Source organism: Patagioenas fasciata, chromosome 27, assembly GCF_037038585.1.
Source record: "Patagioenas fasciata isolate bPatFas1 chromosome 27, bPatFas1.hap1, whole genome shotgun sequence".
Taxonomy (NCBI): Eukaryota; Metazoa; Chordata; class Aves; order Columbiformes; family Columbidae; genus Patagioenas; species Patagioenas fasciata.
The window spans coordinates 1,944,524-1,959,080 of record NC_092546.1 but is presented as its reverse complement, the minus strand read 5'-3'; the positions used below and the strand labels follow the sequence as shown (position 1 = coordinate 1,959,080).

The 14,557-nt window shown below is 58.1% G+C and overlaps 2 protein-coding genes across 2 annotated transcripts; one reads left to right on the top strand and one right to left on the bottom strand.

Annotated features, from left to right (window-relative positions):
* Nucleotides 1-823: 823 nt before the first annotated feature.
* POLE4 (DNA polymerase epsilon 4, accessory subunit) lies at nt 824-3,446 on the bottom strand. The gene is made up of 4 exons (XM_065858317.2): nt 3,019-3,446; nt 1,866-1,950; nt 1,532-1,573; nt 824-1,199 (listed from the first exon to the last, which is right to left on the bottom strand). Exons 1-4 carry the CDS (start codon nt 3,433-3,435, stop codon nt 1,186-1,188), a joined length of 558 nt encoding a protein of 185 aa, XP_065714389.2. The 5' UTR covers nt 3,436-3,446; the 3' UTR covers nt 824-1,185.
* A 513-nt stretch (nt 3,447-3,959) lies between these two features.
* On the top strand, nt 3,960-14,233 carry PRAM1 (PML-RARA regulated adaptor molecule 1). Its single transcript, XM_065858316.2, has 10 exons — nt 3,960-4,733; nt 6,457-7,135; nt 10,525-10,597; nt 10,972-11,078; nt 11,375-11,429; nt 11,759-11,852; nt 12,108-12,270; nt 12,844-12,877; nt 13,491-13,525; nt 13,971-14,233. Exons 1-10 carry the CDS (start codon nt 4,731-4,733, stop codon nt 13,973-13,975), a joined length of 1,248 nt encoding a protein of 415 aa, XP_065714388.2. The 5' UTR covers nt 3,960-4,730; the 3' UTR covers nt 13,976-14,233.
* The last annotated feature ends 324 nt before the right edge of the window (nt 14,234-14,557 follow it).

Below are 14,557 nucleotides of genomic sequence, written 5' to 3'. Positions count from 1 at the left end.
GTGGGTGCTGGCACTCACCTGTTGATGCCTGGTGGAAGATCCTGTCCTGATCCTTGGAAACTGAGGGGCCAAACCCACAGATGAAAATTCAGGTCCGCTGGAGAGGTTGCTGGGCTGGTTGTTTTGGGGTTTTTGGCTACAATTAGAGGCACAAAGATGATGGAGTGGAGCATCTCCCGTGTGAGGAAAGGCTGAGGGAGCTGGGGCTCTGGAGCTGGAGGAGACTGAGGGGGGACTCATTCATGGGGATCACTATGGGAAGGGGGAGTGTCAGGAGGATGGAGCCAGGCTCTTCTGGGTGACAACCAGTGACAGGACAAGGGGCAATGGGTGCAAACTGGAACACAGGAGGTTCCCCTTAAATTTGAGAAGAAACTTGTTGGGGGTGAGGGTGGCAGAGCCTGGCCCAGGCTGCCCAGGGAGGTTGTGGAGTCTCCTTCTCTGCAGACATTCAAACCCGCCTGGACCCCTTCCTGTGGAACCTCAGCTGGGTGTTCCTGCTCCATGGGGGGATTGCACTGGATGAGCTTTCCAGGGCCCTTCAACCCCTGACACTCTGGGATTCTGTGATTCTGTAATTACTTACGGGTGCAGCAATCACAGGAATTTAGGGACGCCGGACACCCCTGGGAAGAAGCCAAGTCTCCCTGGAGCTCATACACAGCTCCTGGGCTTCACTGGGGTAGATGCCTTGAGGAAACACTTAGCAAAAGCACAACGCTGTTAGAAGGCATCAGGCAAACTGCGCCATTCACCACAGTGCTGCAGTGCACATCCCCTCCAGCCCAGCAGCACGGAGCAGAGATCAGGAGAGCCGTTCGACAAAAGAAATAAATTTAATTGTGTTTGGCCAAGAAACAAACAGTACAAAGACAAATACATTCCCACTAAAAAACATCCCCCATGCGAGCCCAGCCGGTCCCGCGTTGTGGGGCGCAGGAGGGGCAGGGACGGCTGCGCTGAGCGGCCCCCGTCACCGCCACGCTGGAGAGCGGCCTGCGCCGCGGCCACACGGAACTTCATGGAAAAATACGCATTTTAAATAACGAACTTACAACAACTTAAACTTTATACAAAATAGTACGGTTGCCATTTCAGTGTCATGATTCTAGGAACTATTTTCGAACTCTCAGCATCCTATTTTCCAGCCCATGTCCATCTCTTCGGTCTCCGTCTCCGTCCAGCTCAGTCCAAAGTACCTAAATATTAAATGAAAAAAATATAGTCTCAGGAATCAGAAATGCAATGGTGTGAATAAATGAAAGCTGTTTACAATCTGCCAAAGGAGTACGCAGTAACTTTTTAAAGTTTACGCAAATCACACAGAAGCAAAACCAAATGCAGCCAAAAAGCGCTGCATGTGTCAGGCTCCACCTGCCTCGTGTTTTACCTCTCCGAGACGCACATAACAAGTTACACTATGGATTATTAGAGATGTGGAAACAGAGGGCTCTGCAAATGATTATGTTCTTTCTCTCCCAAGAAAATTACACAAAATATCGAAACCAAGTGAAACCAAGCAGAAACTCACCTTCCAAAAAAGCGAATTCATCAATAGCTTCAATGGCATTGTCTGCAAAGCAAATTGAAAACAATTAACACAGATAAACACACTCCATATTTGCATCTGCTTCAAACAGCCGTATTTCTATTGATACCACGGTACAGTCACCAGTTTCCAAGCGGTTTACTTGTTTTAGAGCTGGCGTGTGAAATTATTGGCCTAATATTTAGTGGGTTTTTTTTCTCTTATCTCCAGAGAAAGCAAGAGAAGCACCTATCGACTGATCACCCCAGGATGATGGGCAGAAAAATCCCCCATCCGAGGAACGGTCAGCTCAGGACAGCACAGAACACGCTCGTACCCAGGTCTTTTCTCTGCAGGGTTTTCCTCTTTCCTTGCTGAGCATACACATAGGCGTCTTTGGCTATGGTTTCAACAAACAACTCCTGCAAACAAAACAAGACAGTTTCACACAGGGGATGAGAGAGGGAACAGAGAATATCCTGAGGAAAGGGAAGGTCCCACGACCCTTCAGGAAGAAACCAGAATCTCCATCTGAAAATTTCCCCTTCCCAATAAGTAGCTCTGAAAATAACAAATGAAATTGTTGGGCAGTGATGCACATGGGAAGTAAAAAGGGAAGAGAGAAGGCTGAGTGTACTGGACGGAGATGGTTCCTCTGAACACGTGTGGAAGACGAGCTGCTCCCGGGCACCTTTGGAAGGAGGAGACGTGTCCTGCGCCCAGGGAATGAAGGGGATGGAGCCCGACTGTCCCCCCGTGCCACCCCGCAGGCTCCTCGGCTGCAGCGGGCCCAGGAGATGCCAAAAGGGGAGAGCTCAGCGGCCGCGCTCACAGCGCCAAAGCCCTTCCGAACGCACCTCCGCTGTGCAACAGGAGACGCCTTCCACGGGAGGAAAACCCCCGGTCACGCTTCGCTCGCATCTGCACATCGCAAACTATCGACAGGCGTCAGGGGGAGCTGGAAATGCAGCGGAGCGCACGGGGCCGCCGGGCAGACACAGCCGCGGGCCCTCCCGCTGCCCCGGCCGGGAGCGACGGGCGGGGGCTGCGCAGAGCGGGGCCCGCGGCCGCGCTACCTCCGGCGCCCCCCCCGGGCAGGCTCCGGGGGGCTGTGCTGAAGGCCGATGTGCGGCAGCTCTGAGCGCGGGGCCGAGCGGCGGCAAACGCGGCCCCAGCGCCGGGATGGGGGGTGACGGGGTGAGGACAGGGGTGACCGTCCCGCTTCCCCCCGGGAGGGCTCGGGTGCCCAGCTGTCCCCGGCAGCTCTGCCCGCTGCTGGCCACGGCACTGCGGGGGGAGCTGGGGGAGGAAACCCCTCAAACCCACGAACAGAAAAAAAGCCCCGTAGAAAACGCCAAGCGAGCAGCCCCACGTCCCACAGACACCGAGCGCAGCCCCAGGGCCCGCAGCTCCCCGAGCCCCGCTCAGCCCGGGGCCGCTCAGCCCCGCAGCCGCCTCAGCCCCCGCGCCGGCCGGGCGGCGCCGCTCACCGTGGCCCGCGCCAGCACGAACACGGCCTCCTGGCTGGCCAGGCTCACGTCCGGGTCCGCCTTCACCAGCGCCTTCACCCGCGCCAGCGGCAGCCGGGCCAGGCGGGCCGGCCCCGGGCACTGCGGCCCCGCTCCCGCCGCCTCCTCCCCCGGCCCCGCCGCCTCCGCCACCGGCACGGGGACCGGCACCGCTGCCGCCGCCATCCCGCGCCCAGGGCCGCGCCTGCGCGGGAGAACGGGAGGGCCGGGGAGGGCCCGGCAGCTGCGGAGTCTCCGCCCGGCGGCGCCGGAGCCCGCGGAGCGCGGGTCGGAGCGGGGCTGCCCGCGGAGCCGGGGGGTTGCCCCCGCCGTCCCCCACACGAGCTCTGAGCTCTTCAGCACCCCAGACGTGGCCCTTGAGCTTCCCGGCACCCTCATCCCACCGAACACGGCCCCTGTGCCTCCCTGCTGCCCCCATTCCCCTCAACGCGGGCCTTGGGCTCCCATCACCCCCGTCACCCCTGTCACCCCTGTCCTCCCAGAGATGGCTCCTGGGGCCTCCCCGTCACCCCTTGTCCCCCGGACACGGCTCTTCAGCTTCTCCCCCCAGCCGGGCCTGTGGCAGCAGCTCCAGAGCAGCAGGGCAGGCGGTGCTGGGGACCCACCTCTGGGGACACGTCTGTCCCTGCCTGTGTCCCCGGATCAGCTCCCCGTGGTCCAGTGTGCAACCGGACCCCCCCTCTCTGTCCCAGCCCCAGCTGGTGGGATCAAACCCTCCAGGGTCCCCGTTGGGTACCCACCACCCTCCACAGGTCCCCCAGGGCCACCACCCTTGGCCACCACGGGCCTCTCCCAGCCTTCCCCACACCCTGGACACGCCGTCTTACCCGTAACACCACCCACGGGCAGGACCCGCCAGGGGAATGCAGGTGGGACGCCTTCCCGAAGGACTGGAGGGATGTGCCACCCCTGGGCAGGGACATCAGTGCTGTCCCAGGGCCGGCCAGAGCATCCCAGCCACAGGACTTGACTCAGCCTCTGAGACCTTTCCTGCCTCTGAGGCAATAAGCGCTGAAACCCGGACGTTTCAACACTGAGATGGCCCAAGCGGGCACCACGCCATGCAGAGCACTTCCCCTGCTTCCCGCTGCTGCTCGGCTCTTCAGCGGGCAAACCCCCCGGGTTCTGGACACACTGGAAAGCCGCAGCCCCTCAACCTTTGCTCCCGCAGAGCTGGTTTTGCTGGGTAACCCCTGCAAATCGCCTCTATGCTCTGCAGACCCCCGGGGCTCTGAAGACGTGACCTGCAGCGAGTTCTGGTTGGCCACCCTCAGACGAGGACGTAACCCGCACTCCTGGTCCTCACGCAGCCTGTCCTCGCTTCCTGAAGTCGCTCCATGAGCTCCAGGCTTTTTTCTGGATGAGCCGTCCTGTGGGCAGCAGGGCTTGGTGCGCTTCGAGCTTCCCACCAGCAGCAGAGCCCAAGCAGTGCTGCACCAAGAGCTGCTCCTCCTCCTTTTCCTCCTCCTCCTTCACCTCCTCCTCCTCGTGCTGCTTCAGGCTCAGGTGACAGCGACTTCCTGGCATTGCACACAGCTTCCCACCAACCGTTAGGAAACAGCTTCTGGTTTCAAGGCAGAACAACTTTAAAGAGCTTTGCCTTGCACAAGTCCTTCTGCTCAGATGCCTCCCGACAGGAGGTGAGCGCGCAGGAAAGCGCCTGCTGATGGAAAATGGTGAGTAAGGACCAGAGCTGGGCTGTGCTGGACCTGGGGACGGGGCATGGGGAGCGGGGCTGCATCTCCTTGGGAAGGCTTCAGTGGTGTCCCTGCGAGGGGCTGGGTCCTGCCGAGACCCTCGCTCCTCCTGGAAGACAAAGTCCTGTACGTCTGAGCTGGCAGGAGCTTCAGAGGTCTCTGAGCAATTCCTGGGGTGAACGCAAGATTTACTGGGGGACGTTGGGCTGCATGTAAAGTCTATGAAGGGTGGAGGCCACGCTCTGCCACTGAGTCCAGGAGAGCACCCACCAGTGCCAAATGTATTGAAAAGCCTGGAACTGATCATGGTGACAGTGGTGCCGCATCCCACGGGGCGACCCGGGAGCTCTGTGCAAGTCCCAGCTCATGGAATGGCTCCAAAATGGATGGTTACAAACCCCTGAATCATTCGGGTGCCAAAATCCTGGTGACATGTTTGGGAATCTGGACACAGTTGCTTTTTTCACTGGTTTGGGTAAGAGCCCCACTGCCTGATCTGTAGGAAACTGTGAATTTGTGCTGCTCTACCACAGGCTCCGCTCAGAGTGCCGCATTTGCAGCATTTATGGGTGAAACTGGGGTGACTGCGTGGGGATGTGTGGGGAACTTACGCTTATTTCAGCATATATACATTTGAGCACTTATGTAAAAAAATGTTGCACTAGCTTCTTTGCATACGAGCCCTGTTGTTGTGAAAGAAAACAATTACACAAGCACAAGCTCAAACTGAAATCCCAGAGGGAGGAGAACTTCAAAACCAAAGCCTGCGGCTTGCTAAGGGCGAGTGGAGCGGCCAGCTCTGCTGCCAAGGGGCACCGTGGTCCGGGGACAAGGGGACAAGGGGGAAGAGCCCCCCATGAGGGTCCATCTGAGAAGCTTATGAAAAGCCTCATGCCATCCCAGCTGACTTTGGTGCTGAACCGCACACCTGGCACCCTTCCCAAAGTCACCCAGACTCCTCCTGGCAGCTTTTCTCTGGAGGCTTCAGAAAAAGGTGCTTTTTGGTCATTCAGGAAGCCCAGCTCTGCCCTGGGGCTGGCGTGGCCCAGTTCACATGTGCACGGTGTGAGCTGCACAGGAAACACACTGGTCAGAAAAGTGGGGCAGATCTGCTGCCTCTTGGCCTCTTCGTTCTTCTGCACGCAGGCTTTGGCAGGGTGGTTTTCAGCAGCACTGCCTGGGGTTTTCCTCCGGGGGGGATGCTGACAGCTCTGTGTGGTCTTGCCCACCAACTCTTGCCCAACTGGATGATCTTAAAGGTCTTTTCCAACCTAAATGATTCTATGATTCCATGTGTGCCCTGCATTCACCATGGACCTCATGGGAACCAGGACCAGGACAAGGCAGGTTGCTCCCATCTGAGCCCTGGGTAGTCTCTAGATCTCAAATTCTACCCTCAGGAGCTTTGCTACTAGTAGGGTATAATCCCCCACCCCATCCCTCTCTGTTGATGGTCCTGGCAGCGGAAAAAGGGTGCATCAGACCAAAATACTCTATGAAACTGCTCCTAGGTGCCCTCAGGTGGTGGGACCTGTTCCCAACGTGGTACAGGCACATTCCAGAACTACTTTGAGCAAAGACCACACTTGGTGGAGGCGGCTTAGTGTCAGGCCCTGGTGAAGGAATATGGCATTCCCCAGGGGACGCTTTGACTTGTTGTCCTCCATGGTGTTCTAACTGGAGCTTTTCTTAATGGTCACAGGCGCATCTGAAGGGGAAAGAGGCCGTGGTGAGGCACCTACAGGCAAAGCTTCAGGGGAAGAGGAAAGACCCCCCCGAAGTGGGCGGCTGGGGGGAGAGTCGCTCTGCAGCACCCCCGACGACAGAGCCGGGACAGAGCCCCGCGCCGGGCTCCAAGGGCGAACCCCCTCCCGAGCCCCCCCGCAGCAGGAGGGTGGACTTCAGCAGAGCTTCTCCATCTCACAGCAAAGGTCCGAGTGTGGGGCAGCATCCACCTCCTCAGCCCGCCTGTGAGACCCCGGCCTGGATGGTGCGACTGAAGAAGGGGATTCCTCAGGACACCAGCTGCCACCCGGCCCCTGCAAAGCCAGGAGGTGGAGACACATCGAACAAGGAGGTGGGAGCCGCCTCCAACCGTCCCCAGAGAAACCCATCCCAGCAGCCATGGCCACTCGCCAAAGACAAGGGTGCTCCGGCCGTTCCTGCCAAAGGCACAGCTGTCACAGCCTCCCTGGAGGCAGCGGGGAGCTCCCGCAGGACAGGACGCCCATCTCTGCCTCGCAGGAAGCCTTTGCCACACGTCAAGGTGCTGGGAGCGAGGCCGGCCAAGCCCAGGCGCCCGCCTGTTGTGGATCTGGAGAAGTTTGGTGCTGGGAAGCTCGTCCATCCTGCCACGGAGCCCCCAAGGAGTGCTCAACCAGGTAGGGCCAGGCACCTGCAAGTCCCCCAGCGAAGGCAGCTGCTCATTCAGGGAGGAAAATCACCTTAGTTGGAGTCTGGAGCTCCTGGGAGATGGAAATATCGGGGGGGCTGATGGAGAGGTGCGGGCTGGTAACGCCAAAGGGGCATTGGAAAGAGAGAGAAGGACAGCGGGTGAAGAGATGAAGGGCACTAAGTGCTGTCCCTGGCTGGGGACAGGAATCAGGCTCTGGGGTGCTTGTAGGGCACAGGGTTGGAGTCAATGCCATGAGGGACGCTGACAATCTGGAGTGAGCCCAGGGCAGGGCACTGAGGTGGTTGGGGCCTGGAGCACGTGGGGAAAGAGGCTGAGACCCAGGCTGGTTTGTCCGGGAAGAGAGCAGGCAAAGGTGAAACCCTCTCACTGCCCACAGCCCCCCGACAGGAGGAGGAGATGGAGCCAGGCTCTTCCGAGAGGTGCCTGGGATCAGGACTGAGGTGACGGGTGTGAGCTGCTCGAGGGGAAATCTCTTTCCTGCGCGGGTGGTGCAGCGCTGCAGCAGGCACCGGGGAGACGGGTGTCTCCATCCTTGGAGATATTCATTTGTCACGGGGATGAGGCCCTGAACAACCTGCTCTGAGGCCAACCCTGCTCGGAGCAGCACGTTGGGTGACACTCCAGATGTCCCCTCCGACCAGCCCACCCTTGTGTGGCTGTACGAGCAGACAAGCTGAGGGAGTTGGGGTGTTCAGCTGCAGAAGAGAAGCTCCAGGGAGACCTTATTATGGCCTCTCCAGACTTAAAAGGGGCCGATAACAAAGATGGGGACAGACTTTTGAGCAGGGCCTGTTGTGATAGGACAAGGGGTGATGGTTCAGAACTGAAGGAGAAAGATTCAGGCTGGACATGAGGAAGGAATTGCTGCTCTGAGGGTGGTGAGAGCCTGGCCCAGGTTGGCCAGAGAGGTGGTGGCTGAACCATCCCTGGAGACATCCCAGGCCAGGCTGGACGGGGCTCTGAGCAACCTGAGCTGGTGAAGATGTCCCTGTCATGGCAGGGGGGGCACTGGGGAGCTGTGATGGTCCCTTCAACACAGACTATTGGATGATTCTAAGCCCGACCGGTGGGAAGCAGAGCTGGTATCCATCCCATGGGCAAGAAGTGCTTTGGCCAAGAGGCAGAGACTCTGAAGCTGCAGCATGTTGCCTGCAATACCATCTGCCTCCAAGCCTGAGGGAGCCCCCAAGACTCCCCAGGCACAGCCAGAACTATGGCCACAGGACCACGGCGCTGGCTCGGTGTCCCTCCTTACCACGGGGCACAGGGCTCAGTGCCTCTTGGACATGGTGGTTCTCCATTCAGCGTGAGCCCTGCACGCTCCCAATGACCCGCCAGACCTGTGTGGATTTGTTGGTTTCTAAAAGCTGCCACTCTGCTCTTCCATACTCTGGGTAATGAAACTCATTTCAAATCCTGTTTCTTCCTCAACTCTCAAAGTTCTTGTTCACCAGCCCATTTAAAGGACAGTTCTTTATTAACCAGCTCATGCCAGAGCCATGGGGTAGAAGACAGCCTCTCTTCCCTTCCTTATGAGAACTGGAAAGCCCAGCTGGTTTAGGGTATTATTATAAGATGTAATTATTGTGTTAGCACTCAGAGGCCACCGTCAGGCCCGGCCGTGCTCACCCACCGAGAGCGGCCCCAGCCCTGGCAGAGCAGGGAGTGATCTGCTCTCCACATGTCCTACAAACCAGTAGTTTTCAAGTATTTCTTTGTCTCACAGGTACTGAGGCAAGTTTGAACACCCAGAATTACACCCCCACCCTGATTTGGTTATTTTTGTTAATTTTTAGGGCAATCTTGGAATTTTTACAGCCTGGTATATGATTGCACATTACTTGGTACAATAACCCGTCAGAGCTGTGGTGTTGTACCATGGATCTTTGTGCTGGTTTTTGGTTGGTCTGATTGACCAGGCTGGTGACAAGAACAATGGGACCCTATCAGGGATGTGGGTGTGTTGGCGATTGTACCGGCTGCAGCAGCACGTTCTGGCTGATGATGCTCCTGAGCACATGGAGATCACAGAGTCACAGAATCCCAGAGTGTCAGGGGTTGAAGGGCCCTGGAAAGCTCATCCAGTGCAATCCCCCCATGGAGCAGGAACACCCAGCTGAGGTTCCACAGGAAGGGGTCCAGGCGGGTTTGAATGTCTGCAGAGAAGGAGACTCCACAACCTCCCTGGGCAGCCTGGGCCAGGCTCTGACACCCTCACCAGGAACAAGTTTCTTCTCATATTTCAGTGGAACCTCCTGTGTTCCAGTTTGCACCCATTGCCCCTTGTCCTGTCACTGGTTGTCACCCAGAAGAGCCTGGCTCCATCCTCCTGACACTGCCCCTTTCCATATTGATCCCCAGGAATGAGTCCCCCCTCAGTCTCCTCTTCTCCAGCCCCAGAGCCCCAGCTCCCTCAGCCTTTCCTCACACGGGAGATGCTCCACTCCCTTCAGCATCTTGGTGGCTGCGCTGGACTCTCTCCAGCAGTTCCCTGTCCTTCTGGAACTGAGGGGCCACAACTGGACACAAGATTCCAGGTGTGGTCTCCCCAGGGCAGAGCAGAGGGGCAGGAGAACCTCTCTGACCTACTGACCACCCCCTTCTAACCCACCCCAGGTACCATTGGCTTCCTGGCCACAAGGGCCCAGTGCTGGCTCATGGTCACCCTGCTGTCCCCAGGACCCCCAGCTCCCTTTCCCCTACACTGCTCTCTAATAGCTCATTCGCCAACTTACACTGGAACCTGGGGTTGTTCCTGCCCACATTCAAGACTCTACACTTGCCCTTGTTCTATTTCATTAAATGTTTCCCTGCCCAACTCTCCAGCCTGTCCAGGTCTCTGATGGCAGCACAGCTTCCAGTGCCACCACTCCTCCCAGCTTGGTGTCCCCAGCAAACTTGCTGACAGTCACTCTGTTCCCTCATCCAAGTCATTGATGAATATATTGAATAGGACTGGTCCCACAATTTTCCCTGACTCTGGCACAGATCTGGAGTTCAGGGTTTTCGCCACACACAAAATACCCATTTTGGCCTCTTCCCCTCCCCTTTCATCACTGATCCAGGGAGAAAGTGACTTTAGGGACATAAGGTGGGAAAATCCATATTAAAGCTCTCTGGTGAGCTCCCCGATGAGCTGTGGCCCAGCCTGCTGGGAGGAAAGAAAATCTCCAGATGGGCCATGAAGCAGAAACTCCTCACTGGACCTAAATGTGCAGTCAGTTTTATGTCCCCGCATCCCTCTGCACTGAATGTAGCCCAGGACAGCTCTGACCCTCTGGGTGGGTGATAGATTCAAGGAGAAAATGTGAAATAATCCCTTGCTGCTCCCTCCCGTTCCTGTTTTTACCACAGGTTTCGTGAAACCAGGCCATGCTGTGTCAGCCCCGGCGCGGTCACCACCACAGGGTGCTCCCAGCGCAACGGGGTAAGGACCAAGGCAGCATTTTTATTCGAGGTGGCTTTCAGGCTTTCCCAGCCCAGCGGGAAGGGCACGAGATGGAACAGTAAGAGTGTCCGTGTGTTTCCCTGCCCGCTCCTGGAGCCCAGCGTGGGACGGCACCTTGTGCAAAGCACCGTCCTCCACGGGCTGTGCTACTGCCGTCGCACGCTGCTGCCCATCTCCTGCACCTCGGGCCGTGGTGCTGTGTCACCAAGCCTTGCAAAGAGCTGCTGGCGTGTGGCACGGAGCTGCTGTCCCGCTCTGCGCAGCCACCCGTTGCCCACCCGCCTCCTGGCAGCCTTGGTCCCCAGTGCTGTCACTGCAGCAGGGCGTCCTAATCGCTGTCTGCCTCATCGCAGGGATGAAGAGGAGATCTATGATGACGTGGAGCCCGTTGGGCTGCTCAGGCGAGGCCAAGGCTTTCTCCCCGTGTCCCGGCCACCACCGCGTCCCCGCCCCGGCGGAGGTGGGTACGGGGGGGGCTGGGACGCTGCTTGGGGTGAGCACCCCAGACCCCCTGAGCCGTGGGCAGTGGAGCCCGTGCTGAGCCCACTGCTCCCACACGAGGGAGGGCGATGGGTTTCTGTGCTGCCTTGTGAATGGGAAACCCTGATCCCCTCCGTGCTCGGGAGGCAAACTCAGCATTTGGTCCAAGGAGGAAAAAGCTCCTGCTGCTGTTTCGGACTCGTGTCCTGTCTCAGCGGCTGTGTACGCCCTACAGCAGCCTCACGGCAGCAGCTCTCCTGGGGTTTGGTTTTGCAGGTGAAGATGCTGGTCAAGCCTCTAACAGGGTTGCCTTGCTGGCTGCTACACAGAGGTAACAGGGGTTTTTACTCTAAGGGTCCCAGAATGGTCAGGGCTCCTTGCTGCTTTGACAAAGCTGGTGGTTTAATGGTCTCTGCTGGGCTTGGGATAGAAATGTCCATGGTGAAGAACACAAGCAGCGGGTTTGAACCCTGCCTGAGAGCCCCGGCAGCCCTGGAGGGAGAGACCTTGGGGCGCTGGGGGGAGCTGGGCAGGGAAATGCAATGGGGCAGCAGCCATGGGGAAGGGGAAGGGGAGGGGGAAGAGAAAGGGGAAGGGGAAGGAAAAGGAGCAGAGGGTGGTGGCCCCTGAGCTCCCCCATGACTCACAATGACTCTGCAGACAAGCCCAGGTCCCCCGGAAGACGAAGCCAATGACACTCAAGGAATGCAAGAAAGAAGAGAAGGCAGACAGGGAGTTTCAGAAGAAATTCAAGGTATGCAGCAAGGAGTAATTGTTCATCCCTCTGAGCTCCCCCTCACCTCCCAGGAAGGAGCTGTGCTCCGCAGAGACCAGCCCAGGTCACACCTGCCCTGTTCCCCACTGAAACATCCCCAGATCAGACCAGTCCCACAGACCACTTGGATAAAGAGGGATCTGCTTTTTCCAAGAAGGAAGAGCGGTTGGCACTGCCTGGTTCATGCTCCCCCGCGCTGGCTGCCGAGCTGCAGCGCTGCTCTTTGTGTTCCAGTTCGAAGGGAGCATCAACGTCCTGACTCAGATGATGGTTGACCCTGCAGCAACGGAGAAGAGGGGTGGAGGGAAGAACCTGCCTCTGAGACGAGGAGAAATTCTTGATGTCATTCAGTTTACAAATCAGGAGCAAATCCTCTGCCGAAACAGCCAGAGGAGATGTAAGTCTGTGGGGTCTGAGGCTTTGTCTGCAGCGGGGATCACAGTGCACACAGTTTGGGAACAAGCTTCTTTGTGCACACACACCCCAGGAGACAGCAGGAGACATCCATTGCCCTTAGACAGACCTGACACCTGACACGTCTCAAACGTTCCCACTTCTCTTTGCACAAACATCCTGCTCTTCCTCCTGCTCGGCACCAGCACTTCTGCTGTTTGCTGGGCTGCCACGTCCCTCTGCCAAAAGCCTTTGCAGTTCCTGGAGCCTCTTGGCCACCAGCCTGGCACGCCAGGCTCCACAGCCAGGTTTGCACTGACTGCTCAGGTGGAAAGTGCTGCAGGTTCCGCAGGCAGAGAGATTGGGATGAGGCTCTTCCCAGCCTGGTGGGCTCATTCCCTGCTGAGGGTCCAGCTCAGCTCCCCACACCCGGGCTTCTCCTTGCCCCCAGTGCTCCCCAGGGAAGTCAGATGTTGCTAAAACCCCCTGCCCTGGGCAGGGGCAGGTGCTGGGCTGAGACCTCGCTCACATCCCGGCTCCTGGCCAACCCGACATGCTCTTCCTTGCTCTGTTGCAGATGGCTACGTGCCCCGGGCCGTGATGCTCCACCTGTGAGTACCGCTTCCTCAGCCCCTTCCTCCCCACTCCACAATCTGTAGCAATTGCCCAGCGACTGCCCAGCACCGAACCGGCCCTGGCCATTGAGTGCAGACTCAAACCTCTCCAACCCAGGTGGTGACCATGAGTGTAACGGCGGCTCATTACCCTGGGCAGGGAATCTGACATTTCTGGTGTCAGGAGAGGTTCTGGCGCTGGGAGCCACTTCCCGGGGTGCTGCGAGCCCTCCCCAAGCTGTGGTACCTCACGTGGGACCTGCCAGACACTGTTCAGGTGCTGCTGGTGGCACAGCACGATGGGCCAGTGCTGGCCCTCTGCATAACCGGGTCTGTGGCTCCCGGCAGCCCAGCACGGGGCCACCGTCCATGTGCAACATGAGAGGCACCAGAGTCAAGCACACCCCACACTGGAGCATCCGTTCTCTGTGGGGAGAGCACGAGGCTGTGAGGAGGCGAACAGGGCTGCACGGTGACAGCAGAGCCCGTAGACACGTTAGGAGGGACAGGACAGAGGTGGCAGCAGGAGCTGGGCCTTGCCTCAGTGTCAGGAGGCGCTGGGGACATGGGAGACCAGACTGCTCACAGCACCCTGTCTTTTCACTCGCAGGGACACTGACATCTATGATGACGTTGAGATTTACGGTAGGTGCAGAGGGACCCGCTGCCGTAGCCCCTTCGCCAAGTGCTGGGCAGTGATTCCACTGGGGCTTCCCCTCCTGCCCCCTTGCTGTGTCCCCTCTTTCCCCCTCTCTGATTCCTCCCCCCAGCTCTGGGACATCCATTCCTTCCTCTCAGTTCCCCACAGGTCCTCATGTTCCTCCATTCCCAATTATTTGTATATCCCCACACTCTTTCCTTTCTCAACTTCCTCCTCCTCTTGCTGCCAGCCCCAGGGACCCTCCGATGTCCTTTGAGATGTCCCTGATCCCCCAGACAACTCAGGATGCCCTTTCCCAAGCAATTGCTCACCCTCAGCATGCAAACTCCATCCCCTGGCTCACAGACGTCTCTGAAGATGGAGCTGTATAGAGACAACTGTATTTTAGCTGTGCTGAGCAAACATTTTTATCTAATTCTGCCTTGGCAGGCTGAGTAATCCAGGCTAAAGCCACAGGCACAAGACAGCACCAACAGAGACCTCCCCAAGGGCCAAAATATGAACAGTACTATATGCCACACTCCTGCTCTGGAAGGAGCTCTGTGTCCTCCGAGATTGCCTGCGAAAGGAACAGAGAGAGCCCGCGAAAGCCACCGTGTCCCTGCCGAAACAGCCCCTGCAGGGCTGCGAGGAGCCTGTCCGCAGGGGGTCGGAGCCTCCGCTGTGGCTTTGCTTTGTCTGTGTAAAAGATGGCAATGGTTTGAGAGGGTTTTGTGGTCTTATTTGGGAAGTGGGGGGAAGTGGAAATCTGGGCCAGAGAGGTTTAAATTCAGAGACGTTTTAATATTTCCCCATTCCCAGAGCATCCACAGCCTGGGAACAGCGCTGGATCCCTAAACCCACTCGCTCCATCCCTCCACGCCTCCTGCACCGCTCTCCTGCCCCGGTCAGACTCCCGGCCTGAGCCGGAGCCACGCTGGACACAGAAATACTTGAAAATATCGTGGTCAGAAACGATGAGTGACTGGGCACCCCAGCAGCACCCTGAGGCCCTGGGGCTGCTTCCCTGCAGAGCT

Bases quoted from the DNA above. Each gene is read 5' to 3' on its own strand.
- PRAM1 (XM_065858316.2), top strand. The intron at 7,136-10,524 runs GTAGGGCCAGGC...TTTTTACCACAG, and splicing joins CCCAAGGAGTGCTCAACCAG to GTTTCGTGAAACCAGGCCAT. The intron at 11,430-11,758 runs GTAACAGGGGTT...ATGACTCTGCAG, and splicing joins TTGCTGGCTGCTACACAGAG to ACAAGCCCAGGTCCCCCGGA.
- POLE4 (XM_065858317.2), bottom strand. From the start codon at position 3,435: ATGAGGGTGCCGGGAAGCTCAAGGGCCACGTCTGGGGTGCTGAAGAGC. The intron at 1,951-3,018 runs GTGAGCGGCGCC...TTTTGTTTGCAG, and splicing joins TCGTGCTGGCGCGGGCCACG to GAGTTGTTTGTTGAAACCAT. The intron at 1,574-1,865 runs GTACGAGCGTGT...TTTGCTTTGCAG, and splicing joins CCTGCAGAGAAAAGACCTGG to ACAATGCCATTGAAGCTATT.